Genomic DNA, 26,500 nt, shown 5'->3' on the forward strand with positions numbered 1-26,500 from the left:
CCTGTGCAATTTCCAGCCTCTGCCTCAGCCAATTGATTGCCATGGGAACCCCACACTTGCCAATTCATTTCCTCATAGACTTTTCAGAAAGTATTTATGTAAAGACGTTTACGCTGCGGACAAAGACAACTGGAGTCGTGACCAGTGTTGGGTATAACAGCGTTTAAACAAACGGCGCTACCTAACGTCGTTATTTTTTTCAGTAACGGGTAATCTAATTAATTACAATTGTCATCGTTACAACGCAGTTACCGTTGTATTAAATAGAAATTTCACGAAATACCTTTCGTTTATGGGTAGGTTTCCTTCAAAACCTAGCTGCAGAACATTATTTTATGTGCTCCCAGGACAGAAAATTCTAGAATTTTGCTGTCCTGGGCTCTTGGGGGTGACGTAGGAAGCTACGCCCACGCCGTATAAAGCGGACGTGGCTACGTCATCCCTCACTCGACTTTTCTTCTGCTATGCTGATAGAACGAACTTTAAACTTCCACAGTGTGTGCAGGGTCATATATCTCATAAATTCGGCCGAGAGACTAATTCTTTAGGACCGTGAGATCTCTGGCACACTCTCGAAGCAAAACAGAAGAATATTCTTCTCGAGGAAAAAGCCAAACTACTACACAAGTGAGTTTTAGCCAACTTGTTGCTGCTCGCTCGTTGGAAAAAAGTAGCTCGCGCCTTTTTCTCTCTAGCTAAGCTAGTTTGTTAGCCTAAAGCTATCGATAGTTAGCTTCGCGCTACTAGGCAGCTACGCCTGTGGTATTCTCTTCAAACACACCACGAGGAATATAAACCTGTGGGTGTTAATGACTCGGACTCCTCTCTCGACAAGCAACCATGTCGCTGCCGAGGGAACCCCAGCCAGAGGAAAGACGCCGGCGCCGAACCCAGGTACCGGTTGAAATTCAACAAAAGACCTGTGTCACCTACGGGTGCGGGAACACCATGTCGGGAAGAGACGGCCATCCCGAATGTATGTATTGCCTCGGCATTAGTCACACCCGTGACGTCTTGGAGGAAACCGGTCCCATTTGTCTCCATTGTGAGAAAATGGACGACGATATCCTAGCCAGCAGGCTCAAACGTGTCGAAAAGTATTACGAAGCGTTCAGAGCCCGTGGCTGCCTGGAAGGAAGCTCCGATAGGAGCTCCTCTCCTGCTCCTCCTCCCCCGAGACGAGCTCGGCAGCAATTCACCGGGCAGGGACAACGACCTACCCCAAGACAGAGGCTCGACTACGTGGGCAACAGAGCCCCAGCCGAAGCCTCCTCTTCAAGAGCACCACCCTCCGACGATAGTCGTGACAGGTATGCTACAACAGCTTCTGCAGCCATGGCTGAAGAGGCTTATGGAGGGAGACCCAGGGCCTCCGCACGGCAGCACGTCGTGCAGGCCACCATTGAGTGCCCACCCAGACAAGCAGCTAGACGCAGGCAGCCTGCTGCTGCACCCAGCTACATGGTGGACCGCCTGGACCCCTCCCCAGACCGCCCGATGTCTCCCAGATGTGAGCATCGGTCCACCAGGGAGGAAGGGGAGCTTCGTGATGACGAGCTCCCTTCCTACCAGGAGCCATTCAAGGCCTACCGCGTCCTGGACGAGGCCTACTCTGATGAGGAAGATGACCTTGAGGATCTCTCCCCCGTTCACCGCAGCGGCTTCCGTCGTCGCCGCCTCGACGACCTGGACGTTATGGATACAGGGGAGCGCCAGAAAGCGTCCCCGCCCCCTACACTCCCCATGGATGAATCCAACATCTATGATATTTACAAGAGGGCCTCCACACGGTGCGGCCACATATGGCCTACCTCAACTGTCGAGGTAAAACCATGGGACGGCATGACTGCTGACTCCGCCCCCCCCATTGCACCTAAAAGACAGAGGATCCCTCTAGCCACGGGCTTCGAGGGCGCCATGAGGCACGCCTGGGACAAACCCCTCCTGATGGTGGAACTTCCCAGGGCCAGCGTGAAGGGGCCCCACGACGTCCCACATCAGAGCCAGGTAGACCTCGCCTTGAACGTCATGCCAAAGATGGACACGGCCATCGCGGCCTACCTGGCCAACCCGGCAGCTCCTCGAGTGGACCACCACTCTAAGGACCCTCAGCTCCTGTCCAGCAGTGTGAAGGAGGCCTCAAAAATAAACAAGTGGCAGTACGGACACATGTCCCTCGCGGCAAGCGCTCTCAACGCAGGAGCACTTCTCCAAGGTTCTACCAAGCGCCTCCTCATTGAGATGGGACAGAAGTCCGCTCCTGTCCTGATGGCGGAACTGCCCGAGGACCTGGCAGAGCTACGCCGCTTGAACCACGAGATGGCTACTCTCCAGAGGAACACCACTCACCACAACGCCAATGCCATGGCGTGCTCCATCCTACAGGAGAGATGGCGTTGGGTCGATCAGACCACCGCCATCTCTCTTGAGACAAAGAAAGAGTTTGTGGCTGGAAATATCCACCCAGACAACATGTTTAAGGACGCACTGTCCAAAATGTCAGAGTCCATTCAGCAGCTCGAGGCCTCCACCAAAACCATGAAGGCGCTCGAGCCACTGGCCAACCAGGCTACCCCGGCAGGCCGCTCCAAGGCCAAGAAGGCACCCTGGAAGGCCAAGGCTGACGACAAACCCAGGTCCCAGGACCGGAGCGGAGACAGACAGCGACACCCTGCAGGACGTGGCAGAGCAGACCGCCGCACCTCTCCACCGCCCTACAAGGCCAAGAGCGCTCCCAGGGGCCGAGGCCAGGGGAAGCGCAAATGACCTGCCCGGGCCGGGTCATCTTCCCCACATTCAGAGTTCAAGGCCAGAGGGGGGGATCACGGATCTCACCTCAGAGCCTGCGCTAAAGCGCTTAAAATGGGCTGTACACAGTGCTGTGAGCACTGCTGTACAGACCCAGAATGTTGTTCAAATGTGCAATTCACCACATGTGCCTGTTTTAAGTTGTTCAATAAAGAAAACAAAAAAACAAAAACACAAAAAAACAACAATAAAACCAACTCTGAAGGGCAGAAGCCCAGTGGGACAGATAACCCACACTGTGTCAGCAAAAGCTGGCACAGGCCAGAAGCTCCACGCCAAAATGTTCCTTCACTACCAGGAAAATCCACTAGAGGGCGACATTTCACACAAGGTAAGTCTCCCCCTAGGCAGGCGGCAATGCACCACGCTGACGAGCACAGGTAACCCTTTGTCACGTCATCTGTCACAATGGCGGATATCCGGGGCTTCCCCGTGGATCATCCGTACTATTGAGACAGGATACAGACTACAGTTTGCCTCAAAACCGCCCACCTCCAGGAGAATTATTTTCTCAGAGGCGAGCGGGCAGAAAGCCGCCATTCTACAAGAGGAAATCAATTCCTTAATGCAAAAAGGCGCAATCACAGAGGTGTCCCCCGATCAATCAACGGTTTCTACTCCCGTTATTTCTTAGTAAAGAAAAAGGGGGGGGGGAATCCGTCCCATTCTAGACCTCAGAGCCTTGAACCGTCACTTGAAAAAGCTGCGATTCAAAATGCTGACACCACCACTCCTCCTGCGCCTAATCCGCGAGGGGGATTGGTTTACGTCAATAGATCTGCAAGATGCATACTTCCACATTCCGATCTACCCCCCGCACAGAAAGTTTCTGCGCTTCGGGTTCAAAGGAAAAGTGTACGAATACACAGTCCTTCCCTTCGGGATGTCTCTGAGTCCGAGAGTTTTCATAAAATGCACCGCGGCAGCTATTGCTCCCCTGCGACAGCAAGGAATCCGTCTCGCAACAAATGTGGACGACTGGATTCTACTTGCAAACTCTCCACGAGAAGCACTGTCGCACACACATCGCGTGCTCAGTCACCTCGCCTCGCTCGGGTTCTTAATAAACCACGAGAAGAGTATGCTTATGCCGACGCAGTCAATAGACTTCATAGGCATAACACTGAACTCAATCTCCTACACGGCCCGCCTGAGCCGAGAGAGAATAGAGGCAACATTGCAGTGCGTGGCATCATTCAAAAGGGGACGCTCGATTCCTTTTCATGCATGCCTCCGGATGGCGGGGCTAATGGCCTCAGCGGTCTATTTAATCCGCCTAGCAAGACTACATATGAGACCTTTCCAACAATGGATGGGCTCTCTACATGTACCAATGCACCGCCGCCACCAGAAGGTAACAGTGACATCACAATGCACACTAGCCCTTCAATGGTGGTCAGACAGAAAAACCCTCTCAGAGGGCGTCCCTATGGGAAAGCCTCTGATCAGGAAAGTCGTCACCACAGACGCCAGCATGACAGGCTGGGGAGCCACGCTGGAAGGATTCACAGCCAGAGGTTTATGGGTGGGGCCACTGCGTGCCCTTCACATAAATTACTTGGAGCTTATGGCGGTCTTCCTCGCTCTGAGACACTTCGAGCAGCGCATCCGGGGTTGCCACGTCCTAGTCAGGACAGACAACACCACCGCCATGTGCTACATCAACAGACAAGGCGGACTCAGGTCCCCTCGTCTTCATCAGCTGGCGCGGAAATTAATCCTGTGGTCCGACACACGCCTTCTCTCTGTAGTAGCGTGTCACGTCCCAGGTCTTCTGAACACAGGGGCAGACCTGCTGTCCAGAGGACCTCTCCGCTACGCAGACTGGTCGCTACATCCCCATGCAGCGTCCCAGGTCTGGAGCAGGTTTGGGAAACCCAGGGTGGACCTCTTTGCCACAGAGGAGAACACGAAGTGTCCCCTCTTCTTCGCAATCAGGGGACCATCAACATCGGGGCTAGACGCTCTGTCACACCGATGGCCCCAAACCCTTCTCTACGCCTTTCCCCCGCTGTCCCTCATCAGCCCCACTCTGGACAGAGTGAGGACTCAGGGTCTGACGGTGCTCCTAATAGCCCCGTCCTGGGGGGTCTGGAGGTCGGAAATAACCCCCCTCCTCTACGACCAGCCGTGGAAAATTCCTCTTCGAGCGGATCTCCTCTCCCAAGCGAGAGGGGAGATCTTTCACCCTCACCCCCAGGACCTAGACGTCTGGCCCGTCAAAGGGTGATGTTGACTGCAGTGGGCCTACCTCTGAACGTTATCGAAACAATTAAAAAAGGCAGGGCCCAGTCAACTAGGGACCGTTACGACACAGCCTGGCGCGTCTTCGAGCAGTGGTGCTCACGAAGACCAGACCAAGTTGTCCCCTACCAGGCCTCAGTGATCCACGTCCTGACGTTCCTACAGGAGCTCCTAGACAACGGTCTAGGCCTCTCCTCAGTCAAGGTCCACCTGGCAGCAATTTCCGCCTGCCACCCGGGCCTTGATAACCAGACGGTGTGGAAACACCCGCTGGTAAAACAGTTCATGAAGGGTGTACGCAGGGAACACAGGACATGCAGATCCCTTGTCCCCTCGTGGGATTTGTCCCTGGTTCTAAAGGCTCTGGCTACAGCACCTTTTGAACCACTACAAACAGTGAGCCTCAAGCTCCTAACCTTGAAGGTGGCTCTCCTGATCGCCCTCACGACGGCGAAAAGGGTCAGCGACCTACATGCGCTCTCGATCTCTCCAGACTGCATGAGGTTCAATGAGGGGTCGACCAACGTCACCCTAAAAGCAAACCCCACCTTCATTCCCAAAAACGCTCTCTCAGTGTGTGTACCAGTGAACCTTCAGGCTTTCCACCCCCCGCCGTTCGCCTCTGACGAGGACAGGAGGCTTAACTGCCTCTGCCCAGTCAGAGCCTTACGCATATACGTGGATAGACTGGCTCCCTTCAGACAAGGAAGCCAACTCTTTGCGTCCTGGGGTGCCTAAAAGGGTCCGAGCCCCTCCCAAAAGACTTACCTGGGACCCACTGGAAGTTCAGGGAGTTCACGGGAGTTCATAAAGTCCCATAAACGAAAGGTATTTCGTGAAATTTCTATTTAATACAACGTTAAAGGTTACTTTAGTAACCACGGTTGTATAAATAAATTGAACGAAATACCTTTCGTGGAACGCCCTTCTGTTCTCTATAGCAGAAGAAAAGTTCCGAATGAGGGATGACGTAGCCACGTCCGCTTTATACGGCGTGGGCGTAGCTTCCTACGTCACCCCCAAGAGCCCAGGACAGCAAAATTCTAGAATTTTCTGTCCTGGGAGCACATAAAATAATGTTCTGCAGCTAGGTTTTGAAGGAAACCTACCCATAAACGAAAGGTATTTCGTTCAATTTATTTATACAACCGTGGTTACTAAGGTAACCTTTAACGTTACTGACAATGAAATGTGCTCCGTTATTATGTTAAGCGTCCCCAAGCTTTCTGTTACCACGGGCCGGCTGACAGTGTGTCTTTTGACTCTGTGTGTGTGTGTGTGTGTGTGTGCGTGTGTGCAATGGTTTGCTGCTGCTGTTTCTCCTCCTGCTGCTGCAAACATGAAGCCCAACACACACCGGCTCCGTCCGCCGCGTCGCGCCGCGTCGCCTATAGAATCAAGTCCGACACACACCGTCTGCGACCGCCGCGCGTACCGCCGCAGCACAGTATTGCCGCGCGCCATAGCCGCACGGCAACACCAACAGGACGCGGCGCGCTACCACGCGGCTGGGGAGTTTTGTTGACTATATTCCATTGCCACGCCCACGGATAGCCGGGTGGAGGCCGCGCGGCAACGCCTGGAATATAGAACAGCGTTGCATCGGCGCGGCGGACGCAGCCGATGTGCGATAGGTTCATTGAAAATAATGGAGGCGGCGACGCGCGGGGGACGCAGCCGGTGTGTGGACAGGAGAGAGAGAGGGAGAGAGGGAGAGAGGGAGAGAGGGGGAGAGAGAGAGAGGGGGAGAGAGAGAGAGAGAGAGAGAGAGAGAGAGAGAGAGAGAGAGAGAGAGAGAGAGAGAGAGAGAGAGAGAGAGAGAGAGAGAGAGAGAGAGAGAGAGAGAGAGAGAGAGAGAGAGAGAGAGAGAGAGAGAGAGAGAGAGAGAGAGAGAGAGAGAGAGATGCAGGGGAGGGCCTCTCGTGTGTGTGACTGACCACTGACCAGTTGTCTTAAGTTCTGAGCCAATTTGTGTCTTTAATTAGACAGTATTGTCTACCAGTTGTCTTGTCTGAAGTTGTTTTTGAGGTCCAAAAAGTTTACTGTTGAGGTTCAATAAATATTATATTGAAGTTGAAGTTTATTTCTCCCTCATGGCAAAAGGTTATGTCTTACAGATTCCTTTCTGCCGGCCTGACACCTAGAGGTACCTAGAGGTACCCAGGGACCTCTGGAAGCCACACCTCTGATGGGTGTGGTTTAGTCTTAAGGGGTGTGTTTTTTTCACCCACTGTGTAATATAATAAACGGACAGTAGGTGGCAGTAGGACAGAGGCCAGAGCAACTATACATCCCAGCTTGCAAATTAACCAAGTAATAAAAGAAAAACATGCTGCAAAACTCTTTTAATATATAGATATGCCAGGGACCCCCATTTGAAGAGATATGCCAGGGACCCCCATTTGAAGAGATATGCCAGGGACCCCCATTTGAAGAGATATGCCAGGGACCCCCATTTGAAGAGATATGCCAGGGACCCCCATTAGAAGAGATATGCCAGGGACCCCCATTTGAAGAGATATGCCAGGGACCCCCATTTGAAGAGATATGCCAGGGACCCCCATTTGAAGAGATATGCCAGGGACCCCCATTAGAAGAGATATGCCAGGGACCCCCATTTGAAGAGATATGCCAGGGACCCCCATTTGAAGAGATATGCCAGGGACCCCCATTTGAAAAGATATGCCAGGGACCCCCATTTGAAGAGATATGCCAGGGACCCCCATTTGAAAAGATATGCCAGGGACCCCCATTTGAAGAGATATGCCAGGGACCCCCATTTGAAAAGATATGCCAGGGACCCCCATTTGAAGAGATATGCCAGGGACCCCCATTTGAAAAGATATGCCAGGGACCCCATTACCCCCAGTTACTTTGTAGATTTTTGATCACATCACAAACACACACATTAACTTTAGCCATATAGCTACACAAGCTTGTGAGCTTGTAGATCTGCTATTTTCTAAAAATTATATATATTTGAAAATTTGCAATGATACATTATGCATAAAGTGTAATTTCTACTTTTGTTACTTTTGTACTTTTACTCAAGTAAATGTTGCATTACGAACTTTTACTTGTAATTACCAAAGTAGTACTTTTAGTACCTTTTCCAAGGGTATTTGTTTTCTCTTTAAAACAATTCTGGGGTCTACTCAGGTTTTTGAGTGAAGCCCATACAGTTGCTCAAGTTAATTATTAAGGTGCTAAATGAAAGAATAATTACATGTCTTTCTTGCAAGGCAGTTCGTAATCCCCCGCCCCCCCCACCAAACAAAGAGTTAATTTGGCCTAGTTCTGTGTGTATAGGGTTTCTGGTTGGTGTTTTAGTGTTTATCCCATTTTTCAAGGTCTTGGTTTGCTAATGGCCCCCAGATCTCACAACCATAAGTCTGCTCATCATGTTTTAGGTGAACTAGATACCATTATTTACAATCAACTCTCAATTCTTCTATCGATCAATTCCAAACAAAGCAAACCTAGTGAAAAAACTAAACAAACCCAAAAAAGCAACCAGTTCCACTCACCACTTGAGCCCTATCAGCTCTTTTCAAAAATGAATGGTGAAAGAATGCCCAAATCAGCAACCAAGCCAGTATTTTACAGGGGAAACTAGCACAAATTCCTTTATAATAAGCAGAACTGGCAACACTGCAATCCAGCACTACAGGCTACTTTGCATAGGCAAAAATAATGTTTAACAACTATACACAATTTGGCCATTTTAAAATAGCGTGCGATGTAGTGTGAGCTTGTGGATCTGCTATTTTCAAAATAATTTTATATATTTGAAAACTTGAAATGAGACAGAAAATCTAAATTAAATTCAATTCAAATGAGCTTTATCGGCATGAGAAAACGTACGTTTACATTGCACTCAAACTCTATTTCCTGCCTTGATCTCCTTCCCTTTTTTTACTTGTAAAACTGATGTAACAGCTTCTGATTCTGAGAGACAGAGGAAGTTTTTTTATCCTTTATTGTCAACAGCAGATCTACATTTCCACAACACACATTATGTGTGTGTGTTACTGCTTTGGGGACTCACTCTCTCTCTCTCAACCCCCCTCCCCCTATATGCCCGGTCTGTGAGGTGTGAAGATACGAGATCTGCTCCCAGGCCTTTTCAGTGTCTATTCTTTGTAGAGTTCTCATCGGGCCCGAAATTTGAAGCCCGGCCCGGCCCGGCCCTAACTGGGTCAACCCGAAGCCCGGCCCGGCCCTAAAAAATACCATAATGTTAGGCCCGAAGCCCTATAAAGCCCGACAAAGAGCAGCAGCATGCGCCGTCAGTGAACCACTGACACACAGACACACGCTGCGCTGGCCATGCAATAAAGTGGCGTTCTTTTTTTTCTTTCAGTGTGTGTCTGTGTGAGAGTGAGAACGGAGTTCAATGGACTTATCGGCGAAATAAAGGATTTATGTAGCTCACGTTAGACTGTTAATGTAGCCTACCATTTCCATATCATTCTAATGGATTCCATATCCAGTGGTGGTGACTGGTGAGTAGCTCCCCGTTTCCTCTGAAGTGAAGCTATGTCCAAGACCCCAAGTATCGTCCCCGTTCGGTGTCCAAAAGAACAAACATAGCCTACTGTACATATATATCCATGCACCCGCTCATGGCGTGTCTCGAGCCTAGAGCTTAGAGACAGCTGAGCTCTGTTATTTTAAATCGGGCACATATAACGAGGTGCGCCGCTGCCGCACTGAGGGACGGCGGTTATAATACTAATCATTTTGTAAATCAAATAGCCTGTAGCCTGCAGTGGACTGTAACATTGCGTGGTCAGATCATACACTACAGAATTATATGGATCGGTTGGTGACTATATGACGTTGATTAGGTCTAATGATTAGGTTATTCATCGCAGCCAGCTGGGTTTAACGAGATGGCTCAGTGCAACTGTTTTTGTCATGTTGCAGTCTATCGTTTGATAATCCGATTGATTTATAAAACATTTAGCATTATGAACTGAAGCAGAAGCTCATTTGGTGCGCCGCAAAACAGAGGCCAGCCAGCGGTATAAACATTAAACAACCACCCCACCGTTCACTTCTCTCTGCCTGCGCAGTCAGTAATCCATTCCAAGCCCCCCGCCTCCACTCCTCCGTCTTCCTCCTGTCACAAGTGAATCGCCATAGCGCAGCCCTCTTCATAATAAATACATACTTGTATGCTATATAGCCTACACATTACACAAATAACAGAATTGCTATTTTTATTATAATAACATTTTTGAAAAAATAAAAATTAAAAATCACGGAAAATCACAGAGCCCGAGGCCCGGCCCGGCCCGTCTAATTAGCATATTTTTTGGCCCTAAAATGTCGGGCCGGGCCGGGCCGGGTCGGGTTCGGGCAGAAAATGAGAACTCTAATTCTTTGTCCAGAAAGAGAGAGAGAGAGAGAGAGAGAGAGAGAGAGAGAGAGAGAGATGAACAAGGTTCCTTTTCAAGCAAAAAAGTAAAAAGACTTTCACTAATGCTTATTGTAGAACTTTACACAAATGTAATGTACTTATTCTTCAGTGGTGTAAAAAGTACAAATGTTTTACTTGAGTAAAAGTATCAATACTGCAATAGAACAATTTTGTTACAAGTAAAAGTTTGTAATTCACCATTTATTTGAGTAAAAGTAAAAAGCCAGAGGTTCCTGCATGGTGGGGGTGGGGAAATATTTTTTATTTTATTTTTCTATCAACTACAAATTAACACTGGCATAAAATAAACTACAAACTGAATTGCTCACTCTTCACCAAAGATGGCAAATTATCTCTCTCTCTCTCTCTCTCTCTCTCTCTCTCTCTCGGCTGGAGACTGGCTGTGTTCAGTTCTCACCACTGATATAAAACATTTCCCCACCCCCAGCAGATTGCTGCATTCCCCAGGTTCTATGTTCCCCACCATGCAAAAAAAGGTTCTTTATTCCCCACGTAGAATAAACCTAAACCAGAAACATAACCTAGTCATTTTAGTAATTCTAGTAAGACTAAAAGTATTTTAGCAACATAGTCTTAGGCCCTTTCCCAATTCCTTTTTTAACCCTACCCCTCAGCCCTTGCCCCTTCCCCTTGTCCCTACATAATGAGTGTCAAGGGGTAGGGAGATAAATCATCCCCCTAGGAATTGGAACGTCCCTAAATATTGAACGTCCCTTGTAGAAATTGATATACAACCTGTTCTCAGAAAATAGCTGATCTGCAAGCTCACTACAGGCCAGTGGACCCCAAACTTTGATGGCATTTCTGTCTCTAGGACCCCCAATTTATATTGTAAAATCAATGTTAATTAACTCTGAGAGTGTACAAACTATCATTTAGCCCATAACCCACTTTGGAAACTACTTTCCATTTGATTTATGCTGTAGAGATGGAACGTAAATATAACATTGCTGTGGTTATGATGAAATAAATATATTGTAATTTTGTCTCATGTTGGTAGCCCATGTATGTAATTCAGCTAGATATAGCTCATTCTGACACCTGCTCAACAGTTGTACCTGATTAATTGATTATTGTTTGTATAGCATGGGTACAGATATATATACAGGGTTAGAAAAAGGAAAAACAATTTACAGTATAGAAAGAAGGGGCTGTGGTCACTGTTCATTGTTTTTAATATCATTAAGAACAGAGTAATTTTCTATCAATGAAAATGCCATCGTGATTCATCTCCATCCAATGTATAGTCTGCACGGCAGCTTGCAATCTGTTCTGTAGCTGGTTTGCCTGGGGAAAAAAACAACACCATTGCTAATTAGTTATGTAAGTTTTGCAACTTGTGGGGATTAGCTTAACATTGGTCATGATAAAACCATAGCTATCACTGCAGCGCGAGTAGCCAACGTTATGCAGTGACAGCGTTATGTAGGTATAGTAGGCTATATTTCACGGCTTTTAAGAGCTCCAAAACTGCAGAATGTTGACATATCGTGGTCTGGGGGGTCGGACTGATGCCTGCTAATAACCTAGCTTGCATCCGTGTTGTATCACCAGCGCACCGGCGATAAATAAAAAAGAATAAAGCGCCGATGCGGCGCCAAATGAATGGGTAACGTTGTATGAATGCAACGCCGTATCATATCGTTAGTTCACGTGAGGTAACGTTAACCTTTGCTAGAGATTGCGATATTTTTGGCGATGCAGATTGTTAATACATTCAAATAATATTGGTTATTATAATATTTTTCCATAATAAAGGACATAAAAGGCTTCTTACCTCGTCCGCCTTTCAGCCCTCACTGCCCCTCAGTGATGTTGCTCCGTTTGAAGTCCCGTCGAGATATCCCTTCAAACGAAGGGGATTCTAGCCCTCTCCCTTGTCACTACCCCTCGCTCCAAAGACAATTGAGATAACCCTTCCCCCTCACGTGAACGCGCATAAGCAAGGGCAAGGGCTAAGGGCCAGGACGAAGGGAGGAATTGGGATTGAGCCTTAGTGTTACTTTTAGTAGCAAATTCAGATTTAAGCTTAACAATCCATTGAACGTTAGGCCTGCCTAGGCAATTAAAGTATCTAGTCTTAGCCAACAAAAAAATTACACTGGCTTAAAATAAACTAAAACATAATTGCTCAGCCTCTTCAACAAAGATGGCAAAAACAAACCTTCTTTGTTCTGTACTTATACATACAACTGTATAGTACAAAACACAGATTTTAAAACTTTTGTTACTATTGCAAACCAGCACTATAGGCTACTTTGCATGATCTACAACAGGGGTACTCAACTGGCGGACCGCGGTCCGCGACCGGACCGCGGACCACCTCTTTGTGGACCACCCAAAAGAAAGAAAAAAAAAAAAAAAAAAAACGTTTTTTTTTTTTTTTTTTTTTAAGTTAATAATATAAATAACATCAGATGGTACATTTCTCATGTGAAATTGCTGCAAAGGCCCCTAAAATGTCCCCCAAAATTCTGGCGCGCGCTATGCGCGCGCACAGTGTGGCCTGCCAGGGCGTATAACTCCCGGCCTGATTTGGAGTTCCACTCCGGGCCTGCACTCTGCACCCCATTATTGGTTGGGTGGAAGGTGATCTGATTTGTATAAGCTTGGCTTGACCATACTAAACGGGCATAGAGCCCCGTTCTCCGATGGACGCCGCGCATGGGACCGGACCTCGGTCTTATTCAAAAAAATATTTGTGGACCTTCAACATTTCTAGTTGAGGACCCCTGATCTACAAGCTCATAATGTGGCACAACACGACATATTGTGAGCTTGTAGATCTGCTATTTTCAAATAGTCTACTTACTATACTGAGGAAGTGGTTAATGCATTTTTTTGGCGTACAAATACAATATTTGCCTCTGAGATGTAGTGGAGTAGAAGTAAAAGTATTGGAATTCATGAATACTAAAGTAAAGTACAAATGCCTCAAAATTGTACAGTACTTAAGTAAATGCACTTACTTTCCACCACTGTGGAATGGTGAGTGACTTTCTTAATATCATTTAAATATAAAAACTTAAATTAATAGGTTTACCATGCATGCCAAAATAGGATTTTTTCAATGGTTTTGTGATGTCATCAGGAGTAAGTCAGTAACAGTTTATATTTACCCCTGACTGTCACTAGGCTCTTTGAATATGCTTTCTCGGGGTGGCCAAATGGAGACCTTTTCTTAAAGGATCGGTTCGCCACTATTATATGGCCTTTGTCATGCTTTAGTATGATATCAGTTCATGAAAACAATAAAAATGGGTGCCTGCCATGCAATGGCAGAAACACAGGTTGAAATCCGCAACACATACTTAAAGGGACACTTCACCCTTTTTGCTAAAAAATATATGTTAATGACGTTTAGAAGCTTTAGAACACTTTCCTGGGGGGCTTTATGTGTGTAATATGTGGTTTTAGATATTTTAGATTGTAGCAGTGAGCCTGTTGTCTCTGATGTCATGGACACTGGGCTCACTTCCTTCCTGGATTACATGTTGTCTCAGTAAGACAACTCTCCCCCTATCCTCAAGGAGGAGCAGTGCACCAAAGAATTATGGGAATTGTAGTCCAGGAAGGTAGTGAGACCAGTGTCCATGACATCAGAGACAACAGGCTCACTGCTACAATCTAAAATAACTAAAACCACATATTACACACATAAATACCCCCAGGAAAGTGATCTAAAGCTTCTAAACGTCATTAACATATATTTTTTTGCAAAAAGGGTGAAGTGTCCCTTTAATAATAATAATCGTAGTCAAGACACGAAACTTTGACGTCTACGGCCGGCCGCACGGTTTACCAAAGCCCCACAATATATACATCGAAACGTGCGGCTCGGCCGGGAATGGTGTGCTTGTGCTTTTCTTTCCGTTTTGGGTTACCGTACCGACGTAATTCGCAATAAACAACGTGAAAAATGCCCCATGCAAAGTCAATGGGGAAACGCGTAAACTTTGACGTCTACGGCCGGCCGCACGGTTTACCAAAGCCCCACAATATATACATCGAAACGTGCGGCTCGGCCGGGAATGGTGTGCTTGTGCTTTTCTTTCCGTTTTGGGTTACCGTACCGACGTAATTCGCAATAAACAATGTGAAAAATGCCCCATGCAAAGTCAATGGGGAAACGCGGGTAAAAACTGAAAACGACACGTTACTTTGGAGCCACATTGCTCTGGCATACTGTTACGTAGAAACTGGTTCAGACGGAATTCGAATACGTTGCACGGTTTGCCCGCTATCGCAGTTCAAAGTGTGTGTGGTCTGAGCAAAAATCTCGACTCACAGTGTCGCACGGCCAGAGAGAGAGCGGGTCAGAGGGACAAGCCAATGTGAAGACTGTAGCGAAATTCTCCGAACAAATCGTCCTCACGGCCAAAATATTAACTTTACACGCATGGGTTTCGGTAATTATGTAGCCACACTCGTCCTCTTTCACCCAATGTCACAACCACAGCCCAGATACATACGGTACGTGAACTAACCCTGAAAGCGACAGGTGTACCATCATAATGTGTCATGAAACTACATGTTAAATGCCTGAATGAGTCAGCATTTTTTTCATCACAAACACAATTTCTTTTATTTTTTTGTTATCAAATGTTTTTATTTTAAGACAAAAATCACAAGACACGTTAACAACATGAAAGACTCAAAGCAAACAAAACACACATAAAACAACACACAACAGCAAAAGCAAGGAACACAAAAACAAAAACAAACAATCCCACCCACCCCTCCCCCCCCCCGAGACCAAAGATGCCACAAAATGTCATCACTTCAACCACTGTGCAATGAAAACAAAAAACAAATAATGATAATAACAATAATAATGATCAAACCATGCCCCCAACCAAATCTGCAATACCAGACCAAATCTCAACGTTTTCCTCTTTTGCACCATGCAATCTTGCTGTAGACATTTCTAGATAAATGATATCCAGAAAGGTCAAAGCCCATTGGCGAAATGACAATGTATGAGGCGGTTTCCAGTGCGAAGCAACCATCTTCTTTGCGGCCGTTACGCCAGCAAAGAAGACACGAATACGGTGTTATTCAATGGCAACTGGGATACATCATTTAATAAGAATAGAGATGGGGAGGGTGTGATGTTAACTTGTAGAATAGTCGAAAGGTTAGTAGCAACCAAATTCCAAAATGTGAGGACACTCGGACACTCCCACACCATATGAAAGAATGTACCTATGGTGTTTGAAGTGCAGAAAGTGCAGTTGTGATTATTTAAAATCCGCATAGCACACAATCTACGGGGGGTTAAGTACGTCCTATGAACAAAATTTAGATGAATTTGTTGATGATCAGGATTCCTAGAAGACAGGATAACATTAGACCACACTGTATCCCAGCTCCAATCTGGATCTAGATTTGGTATGTCATTCCTCCATACAGTATCGACAAGCAAGGTCCCATAACTAGATTCTAATAAATAATCATACAATACGGAAACAAAACCTCTTGACCTAATACCACAGATAAGTCTATGCAAAGGGTGCATTGCAAGGGGGGTCTGCCATGGCACCCCATATGTCCTCATGGCAGTTCTCAATTGTAAATAGAAAAAAAAAGAGTTACCAGGCAAGTTAAAAATATCACATAAATTCTGGAAAGAACATAAACCATTAGCATCAAATAAATCACCCAAAGTATGAATCCCCTTGGAACTCCATCTTGGAAAACGAATAGGACGATTGTCCAAAAGCAAACCATCATTGTTGAACACTGGGGAAAACTAATTCCATTTCAAATCAATCTTGCGCAATTTTTCAGCCGCTCTCCACACTGTTACCAAATGAGAAATTATTGGCCCAAAGCGAACTTTGCATTGATTATTCGTTATGTTTGAATAGATCAGATCTCTCAATTCAACAGGATGAACCAAACTCTCCTCAAGCTCTCGCCAACAAACCTTTATAGTTGAATCGAAATATCTTAAAAGGGGGCGAAGAGTGAAAGCCCAATAATATAATTTGAAGTTAGGCAACGAGAGACCGCCATCAGCTCTGGTCCGCTGTAACAAGGAAAGTTTGAGACGTGGGCGTTTCCTATTCCACACAAATTTAGATATAGCAGAATGAATCTTTTTTTTTTTTTTTTTTTTTTTTTTTGCGGCTTACGCCTTTTTTCTTATAGTTTTTTTTTTTTGAAGGGAGAGACAGCAGGCCGACAGGAAACGGGAGAGAGACGTGGGGATGACATGCAGCAAAGGCCGTGTCGGGCTCGGGAGTCGAACCCGCGGCACACCGCGACCGGACCACCAGTCGGGCGCCCAGACGGCCACGCCACCGCCTGGGCCAGCAGAATGAATCTTAGTCCAATACTGGCGGTGGCAGTGGGAGCATAGAACTCACAAAATTAACCCTAGGTAGGACATTCATCTTTATGATTGATACTCGAGCTCGAAGAGAGTTGGGCAATGACGACCATCTGTCTAAATCAAGACAAATTTTGTTCAAAGTGTCACTATAATTGTTTTTAACAGTAGCTTGAAGAGACGGGAACACATCTATGCCAAGATATTTAAATTTGTTCACTACTGGGATTATGGGAGGCAGAACAACAGATCGCATCTCCTCATTTAGCGGCAAAAGGGCTGACTTTGTCCAATTGATTTTGTAGCCTGAGATGGCACTGAACTGATCAAAAATCTTAAGAATGTGTGTAATTGACTGTGGAGCATTCTCAATAAACAGCAGGATGTCGTCCGCATATAAAGAAATACGATGTTGTGTGTTGTTAACTGAGATAGGTGTGATCGCTGTGGACTGACGTACTGTCTGCGCTAAAGGTTCGAGCGAGAGGGCAAAAAGGAGGGGACCTTGCCTCGATGACCTGCCTATCGTGATCAGTGGAGAACAAATCTTGCCTGTTAATACCATCGCTGTTGGATTTGAGTACAATACCTTAATCAATGTGATGAATGTGGGACCAAATCCCATCTTATCTAGCACCGCCCACAGAAAAGGCCACTCCAAACGGTCAAAGGCCTTCATAGCATCGAGCGACAGCACCGCAGCAGGAGATCGGAGGTCACAAGCTCGGTCAATAATATGCAACAATCGTCTAACATTATCAGTGGCCAATCTGGTGCCTATAAAACCTGTCTGATCACAATGTACCAACCTAGTCATGTAACCCTGTAAACGACGTGCGAGCACCTTAGCAAATATTTTTAGGTCAGCATTCAACAGTGAGAGCGGCCTGTAGCTCCCACATTCCGTGGGGTCTTTGTTCTTCTTCAACAACAAAGATATAATGGCTACATTAACGTCTCTGGAGAAGGAGCCCCTTTCAATCGCAAACTGAAACATATCATGCATGTGCGGACCCAGATCGTCCCAAAACAGAGTGTATAGTTCAGGTGGTATCCCATCCAAACCCGGTGACTTGCCTTTGCGCATCCCACTGACTGCTTACTTTAATTCCGCTCTAGAAATTGGTCTGTCTAGAGCCTCTGCGTCGGCCTCGCTGAGGGTTGGTAACTGAATTGTAGATAGAAAGTCATTACATTTACCTACATTATGAACGACCTCAGAGGTGTAGAGCTCATTATAAAAATCACGAAACACAGCATTGACCTCTTTAGGTTCTGTAATCATGGCTCCAGTTGTTGACTTGACACTTACAATATCTGCAAAATGCTCATTAGACTTAAGACGTAGTGCTAGTAGATGGCTAGGCCTTGCACTATTGAAATAATACTTTTGTCGTGTACGTTTCATTTGAAACTCAGAACGACGTTTAAGAATGGAGTTAATTTCTTTCTTAACTAGCTCTCTCTGGGTTGCTGTGCGTTCATCAAAGCTATTCTGGAGAGCAGAATCCAACGTGGCAAAGCGGGCCTCTAGTTCAACCAGCTTGGCCGACCTTAACTTTCTCACAGTAGAAGAATATAGTGTTGAGTTACTTCTGATAAATCCCTTAATTGAATCCCATAAAATTCTAGGGTCATCAACTGAGCCCACATTGATATTTAAGAATTCACGTAAACCAGATTGGAATTGCTCTACAAATGGTGTACTGCGCAATAGTGTGGTATTAAACCACCACCTAGGTGCCCTATCCATCACCTGCCGTAGAGATGCGACACACAACACCGCTTTGTGATCCGAGAGAGACATTGGAAGCAATTCAACCTTGTTGATTTTGTGAAACAAATCCCTGGGGGCAAAGATGTAATCGATCCGGGAAAACGAACCATGCCTTCCAGATAGAAAAGAATAATCTCTAACTGTGGGATTAATTAATCGCCACATGTCAACCATGCCGGTCGAGCCAGCCCAAGCACGAAGTTCTGCAGACGTTAGTGACTGTTCTCTGCTTTCTGCTGCAGTGGATCTGTCCAAGCCATAGTTCCACGCCGCATTGAAATCAGAACCAACTATGATTTTAAATTCCGTCAAATCCAATAGAGTTTTAGTTAGTAATTTGTAAAATCCTTTGTCCAGCACATTGGGAGCGTAGACAGACACTAAAGCAAGCATTTTGCCCTCCAAGCGGATTTTAGCAATAGTTATTCTACCATCATTGTCAGACCAATCACCCAAAAAATCTAGTCTAATTCTGCGTCTCGCCAAGATTGTCACTCCTTTAGCTTTGGAAGTTGCAGCAGAAAAGGCCAAAACACGGTAGTGTTTATTAGCCAAACGATTGGCATCCTGTTTTAAAAGATGAGACTCCTGAATAAATGCAAAATCAATCGATTTGGAACGCAATACCCCTAAAATACTAGTTCGCTTATGAGGCATATTCAATCCATTTACATTGAAGCTTAAAAATTTTAATTCTGTCATTGTGGCTCAAAACTAATACAAGACAAGCACAGTAAAACATTACAAAGACATCTCTCTTGGTCCCGTTCCAAACACCCCACCCAACAAAAAACCACAACAACCCCACAAAGAAAAGAAAACAACAATATAACAACATTATAGAAAACACATAACAATGAAGCTTGTAGCGAAAAAAACTCGTCGCTATCTTTAACCATAACCTACTCTGATCGTGCTGCGGGTGACTCCCACTACAGCAAAAAACAAAAACTTCAGAGTCTTGCATAGAAAATCAATTATATATTGAAAAGTAAATAAATTAAATTAAGAATTGTTCTATTCCCAATCATGCTACCTTGAAGAGCCTCAGTATTGATAATGAAACAGGAGAAAATAATATATATATATATATATATATACATCAAAAAAAAAAAAAAAAAAAAGAAATGCGTCGTTCTCATCTAATCCGTCTAACATACACATACAAAGTCCCAATAATGATAAAATAAAATACCGTAGGTTCATTTAAAAAGAAAAAGGGGATCAGTGATAAACAACAACAATTGTAGTCATAGTATATCAGACTCTTAAAATAAAAAAAATAAATAAAAAAAGAAAGGTTTAGACCGTTTTTTTTAATAAATGTTTTCTCCTTTTTTCCATCTAGTCCGTCTAACATACATTTAAAAGCCCCAATAATGAAGAAAAAATTATAATAGGTTAATTTAAAAAGAAAAAGGGGATCAGTGACATAAACAACAACCATTTAAGTCACAGTAGGCCTATATCAGACTCTTAAAATGAGAAAAGTTTGAATAAATGAAAATTTTAGACAGTTTCCCCAAAGTCACAACCACTAGATCCTCTCTCATCCAAGCCATCTAAAATAAACATCGTGTAGGATTGTCAAGTGTTCACTAGGTGGGGCCAGAGGCCACATACACAGGGAGGCCCAGCTCACTGTTTCAAAGAATTGTGTGGTAGGGGGGCAGTAGAGGGCCGAAAATCACAAAGAGAGGAGATTACAAAAAAAAAAGAAAAAATAAACAAAATGCCGGACGTCAGGGATGATAGTGATGTCATTGTCCATTCCTTCTAAGGTTAACATAGGAATCTCCTCTTTTTTTCCACGTAGAGGAGAAAAAGAAAAAAAAGCGTCACCATTGTTTATCACTGAGCCGTCTGGGCTTAATAATGTTCATGATCACGTCCAGTATACGCTTAGTATCACGTTACTTCAAGTAGGCCTTTGCTACATATTAAATAAAGTAATTATATGAAATAACAACGTTCAATCTCACATACACGCACGCACATCCGCACCATACAAATCTTCACGATGCTTTAAAATAATAAAACAATTAATTAATTACAATCAAGCAACCTATCAGCGCTTAATCCCGTATGCACGCACGCACTTACATTCACGTACACAGTCACCTTCACACACACACACACACGAAATAATAATAAAATAAAGAACAGGTTACATTCGGACCTCAGAATTAAATCTCTCCATGCATCTGCCCCCCCCCCCCCCCCCCCCAGAAAAAGAAAAGAGCAAACGAGTGTCGGAGTTTAGTATAAAATGTAATAGATAAAATAAGAAATATAACAAATGTGCGTCCGACCCCTCCCTATCCCAGCTTCCATCCAAAATTATGTTCGCTTGGATAATAAAAAATATATATATATAATAATAATACTGGATCGTTTAAAGGAAAATAAAATGTTAAGTATGGGGAAGAGGAATCAAAGTAACAACACAAAAAAAGAGGAAGAGATGTGGTAGCTAGCTTGGGGATAGTTCTAGATGTGTGGTAGTTACCACACTTAAACAAACATTACGCGGTACCGTTGTCGTCGGCGGGAGGAACGTCCCCGTCAGGTCCAGCAGGTCCAACAGCAGCAGCGTTCGGGTCCGGCCGGGGGGCGATCCGTTGTTCATAGAACTTCATGGCTTCTGCGGCGGTCTTGAAGTTATGAGTAGAGTTCTTGAAGTCCACTTTTAACAAGGCAGGAAAGGCGAGACGGAACCGGATTTTCCTCTCGAATAATAAGGATTTTATTCTCGAGAATGACGAGCGAAGTTTGGCTGTAGCAGCAGCATAATCAGGATAAAAAAGAACCTTCCGACCTCGCCAAGTAAGTTGGTTCTGATCCGCTCTCAGCGCCCGGGCCTTGTCTTGGAAGTAGTGAAAACGTACAATCATCACCCTGGGCTTTCCAGGGAGTCCCGGGCGTTCGCTTCCGATCCTGTGAGCCAAGTCCAAGACAGGAGGCGCCCCGTACACATCAGCACCAAGCACCTCCACAAAAAAGTTAGACATAAACTTGATTGGGTCGTTCTTCTCAGCTCCCTCCAAAACGTTCGTAACTCTCAAATTGAATCTGCGGGCACGATTCTCGTAATTCTCCAAGCGGTCAACCAGGGTTTCATTTTCAGTCTTCAGCCGCTCACAGAGTCGCTCCAATGCGATAGCCCGGTCAGAGTAGTCTACGAGGCCCTCTTCCAGGTCGCTGAGACGCTGTTCATGGTCAGCAATGCCCGATTTGACTTCCCCTAAAGATGTGTCGATGGAAGAGAGAGCCTTTGCAATCAAATTTTCAGCCATTTCCTTCATTGCTTCAATCAGAACCAAACGGAGCTTATCCAGATCAGGGGGAAGATTAGTATCAGTGCCAATGCTAGCAGTAGCATCGGTGCTAGTCGCCGGTGGCGCTGGAGCCGGTATAGGAGGAGTCGCCATGTGGCTTGTTGCTGCAGGCTGTTGCTGTGGGGTAGTATATGAGCGTATATTCTTCTGACTCTGACGGCCACGACCTCCCGCCATAACAAGACTAGTACTCAAACTTCACTTATCAAACAAAACAAAAAAAAATTGTAACTTAAATCAGTGTAAGCGAAGTTTTTAAACACAAAATAGTGGGAGCCACCCTTCCGCACGTCCGCTCTCGTTCACATCGCCGCCGGAAGTCACAAACACAATTTCTTAACTCGCTCGTATAACCACATCACAACAAAAATCGCATTCGACTTTTACTTTTTGCGATAGAGCAATTTGTTCGGACATACGTTCTCTCACTGAGTCAGTGTGCTTTAAACTTTCAATAGTGGTTGCATTCGCATAGACTCAGCTCAGCTGAAATTGATACTTTGTTAATGATTCAAGGTCAAGTTGACCACCTCTCACACACGCGCACACACGAACACACACGCACGCACATGCTCAAATGTGCACGCACACACACACATTGAAAGTCAATGAAAACAATCGGGGAAACGCGTAACTCTGTCATTTCTCAACCGTTTCAGAAGCGGGGCGGCTCGCCGGAACCGGAGCATGTTAGCATTAGCATGATAGCATGTTAGCATGATAGCATTAGCATGTTAGCATTAGCATGTTAGCATGATAGCATTAGCATGTTAGCATTAGCATGTTAGCAGCATGTTAGCATTTTAGCATTAGCATGTTAGCATTAGCATGTTAGAATTAAAATGTTAGCATGCTAGCATGTTAGCATGTTAGTATTAGCATGTTAGCATGTTAGAATTAGAATGTTGGTGGCAACGTAATGCGCAATAACTAAGACAAAATACCCCATTGAAAGTCAATGGGGAGACCTGGCTCACATGTAACCAAATGGACCCTTCTGAGAGGCTAAATGTCATCAAATGGTGGTCCATGGCTCAAATGCTGCACAGACTTGGCAAGCTTCAGGCACCCAGAAAAATGTCTTGAAATTTTGTTTCTAGTTAAGTATGTGTTGCGGATTTCAACCTGTGTTTCTGCCATTGCATGGCAGGCACCCAGAATTATAGATATTATTTTGTAAAATGACAACCATCTGTGCTAACTTTTTCTGTTTAGAGGACTATGAAAAACTGGAATTTTGTTTTAGCAGACTTTTTATGCAAAGCGTGGGAAAATGCAATATTGAAGCAATGATATGGTGTGTCCTGTAAGTCCATGTGGGCTGGGCGCCTTTGGTGCATGACACAAAAATAAAGTATCTATCTATCTTAGGCCCTAGCAACCACCTATTAGGCCCTAGCAACCACCTGTTAGGCCCTAGCAACCACCTGTTAGGCCCTAGCAACACTGTTTAACCCTAAAAACAGAACAACATCGCTACAGTCCATTCACCTCCACTCACTGTTGATGTTCAATGTTCAAAAAACAACAACCCCCCCTGAACCCCCTCGCGAGCTTCCGATCGAACACGAGGGCCGCACAAGTCCGACTCGGACTCTTTTCTTTTGCGGTAGCGCTGTAGGCCTGACTGTTGTTTTCCTTTTTTACAGTAACAACTACAACACCTACCACTACGCTGTCTACTACACAAGGTAAACTACCTCTACACTAGAGAATACAAGTTTTGTGTGAACACAAACATTGCTTAATGATTGACTGATCATCCCATAGACATATTTTAGACTGATAGCCGACTAGGCTAATATCGGTATGTCACTGGGCTAAAAGTGTACGTTTTTTAGAGGTCTAAGCTTAGACTCTATAGCCGTCTGATAGACGTCTAATAGACGTTGACTGCTAGACTTCCCATCTAATCTTAGCCCCTTAAATAACCACTATTAGTTCGTTTAAAACTAGTCTATATTTTAGACGTCAGAGTCTAGACGTTGTTTAGACATATAGTAAACGTCTAGATATTAAAGGCTACTCATACTAAATAGACTTTTAAACAATATCTACTCAATATATACACTATGCATTTAAAAAAATCTAATTATTCACAAGAAATCAGTATTGCTCCACATATTGTTGACCCAACTTACCTTGATGCAATCCCAGGATGTTCGGACAATTTGGTTAGTTTGGCTTCAGTTTAACACTCATGTCATGTTTATTTTAACACTGGATATAATTAAAATATGTATACACTGTTCCACATTAAAACAAATCAAACTTCAAATATAAAAAACAAGTTACTGCAATGTCAACTGCAAAACATTTGGTTTGGATTTAAAACAACAGACACGTGTGATTTTTTTTGTTATGTTATACTTTAGCTATTGAAAAATAGCAGATCTACAAGCTCATAGCGCGGCACGAGCTTGTAGATCTGCTATTTTTTTAAAATCGTGAAAATGCAGCACAAATCTTTGAATATATATTCTTTCAGAATGAACATTTTTAACTCAAATCTTTGCTTCTGAGGGGTTCCTGGAATAACATATTTTCAGATGAGGGTTGGCAGCCAATTACATATCATTTTTGGGGTCCTTGACATGAAATATGGAGCACCAATGATACAGAAACATGAGGTATGGAATATGAATTTAGAAGACGTTTAAATAAATTTCGACGTCAGGCCTAAACTTTATCCATGGAAAACAGCATACAAGCTCACCGATCGAGTGCCACGCTACGAGCTTGGAGATCTGCTAGTTGTGTGTGCATCACAGCAAACGTTTTTAACTCTTATCTTTGACCCAGAAGAAAAATTAAGATTCCTGGAACAACATTTTCCATGGCCAAATATAGTGGCAATATATATATATATATATATTAGTGGCCAAATATATATATTTATGGGGGTCTTTGACATTAAATAGACAAAAACTAAAGAAGGGAAAGGACTTGAAATGAGACCTTAACCAATTTGTCTTTTTTTGTCTAGGAAATTTCAAGGACCCCCATAATTATATATATTTGGCCACTGACCCCCATCTGAAAATGTTGTTCCTGGGACCTAGAATCTGGAGAATATGTGACATTTTTCTGTCTGGATCGATGTTTTCTTTAGAAATAAGGCCTTAAAACTCATTAAGCTCTGAGTTTTACAAAGAAAACATAGAACAAGTGCATTGAGACTGAGGCAGGTAATATCACAGTCCATGGAAGGAAAGAAACATGCACAGTTGAGACCAGGAAGTTGTACAGTACATGCACAAAATGTGCACAAAACTGTGCATGTTCCTTTCCTTCCATGAAGCAACATGGTGTCGCCCGTACGGTCTTTGCTTCTCCGGCCTCTGTTGCACCTGGGGCCTGTTTCATGAAGCTTGGATTAACTAATCCAGGATTTAGGCCAAAACCAGGCTTTTTAAATCCTGGTCTTTACAGCCTGGTTTATTCCGTTCCACTAAAGCCAAGCGAGGCTCAGAATTGGCGGATTTGGCGAGCCGGGATCAGCAAGCCTGGCTGAATAGACAGCCTGGCTTTTTGTCTCTAGGTATTATGGCAGTTTGCATCCTTAATAGTTGCATTACTGCCCCCTTCTGTATATCTCTGTATCTTTACTAATCTATTCAAGATGTACTGATACAAGGACTTAAGCTTCTAAAATAAATACTGCTGCTGTAATTAAAGAGAGAACAAGAACATGCATACTCTCAATAGTGGATAGACTGAATGATTAACTACCCCAAAAATATAGTTTACATTTTACCACTACTATTAACTTAAAACAGAATTCTTAATATTGTAAGCATAATGATATTGTGGCATTGTGATATTTGGCCATAACTCCCTCCTCTGAGGGAGCTACCTTTGGGGAAGGGGGTTGTTGTCCAGACAGGGGCCAGACTGGTGAACTGTGGGTCATGGGTTCAATAGTGGGTGAAACGTTACAATGGAAATATGTTGTAAAACAATGAGTAATGGTAATATTTAGTTCACTTTTACAAAAAATAATATAATATAATAATTATTCTTAACCGTGCACTTGCACGACAGCAAACCTATTCTGGGGAACATTCAACAAAAGCAGCTGATCTACAAGCTCACAAGCTGTCATGATGTTGTGCAGCCTATATATTTTGGTTATTTGATTTTATATAGTGCTTAAATTAGTCCTTTAATGCAGACGGATACAAATAAGGCAACATAAACCCATAATAATTAAATAAGTCTGGAAAACATCATTGGTTTGTGATCAGTTTGACTGCTTAATGAACAGTAAAGACATCAGGATTAGGTTAAACCTGGCTGTTAGCCTGGTCCGGAGCAGGCTAAATCCAAAGCATTAGTTTCCATGGTAACTAATGTAGCATCACTTTCATGAAACCAAATCAAGCCTCAACATATCCAGGTTAACTGGTTAAATTAATCTGGCAAGATTAACCAGCTTTCATGAAACTGATTAATCGCTGATCCAGGATATATTAAACCAGGATATGTGTTAAATCCCGGCTTAATCTCTAATCCAAGTTTCGTGAAACAGGCCACAGGAAAGGTCTTACGAA

The 26,500-nt window shown here is 44.4% G+C and overlaps 1 protein-coding gene across 1 annotated transcript in view; it reads left to right on the forward strand.

Moving 5' to 3' along the window:
• The window catches only part of LOC310872700 (plasminogen-like), a gene marked incomplete at both ends in the record, with an annotated part of 56,784 nt that overhangs the window by 4,903 nt on the left and 25,381 nt on the right, over positions 1–26,500 (forward strand). Inside the window, one exon of the mRNA XM_083784743.1 lies at positions 23,597–23,638. Within this exon, the coding sequence (XP_083640869.1) occupies positions 23,597–23,638 (42 nt within the window). The remainder of the gene's footprint in view (positions 1–23,596; positions 23,639–26,500) is intronic.

This window comes from Protomyctophum parallelum (genome assembly GCF_964188405.1).
Source record: "Protomyctophum parallelum genome assembly, chromosome: 15".
NCBI classification, from domain to species: Eukaryota; Metazoa; Chordata; class Actinopteri; order Myctophiformes; family Myctophidae; genus Protomyctophum; species Protomyctophum parallelum.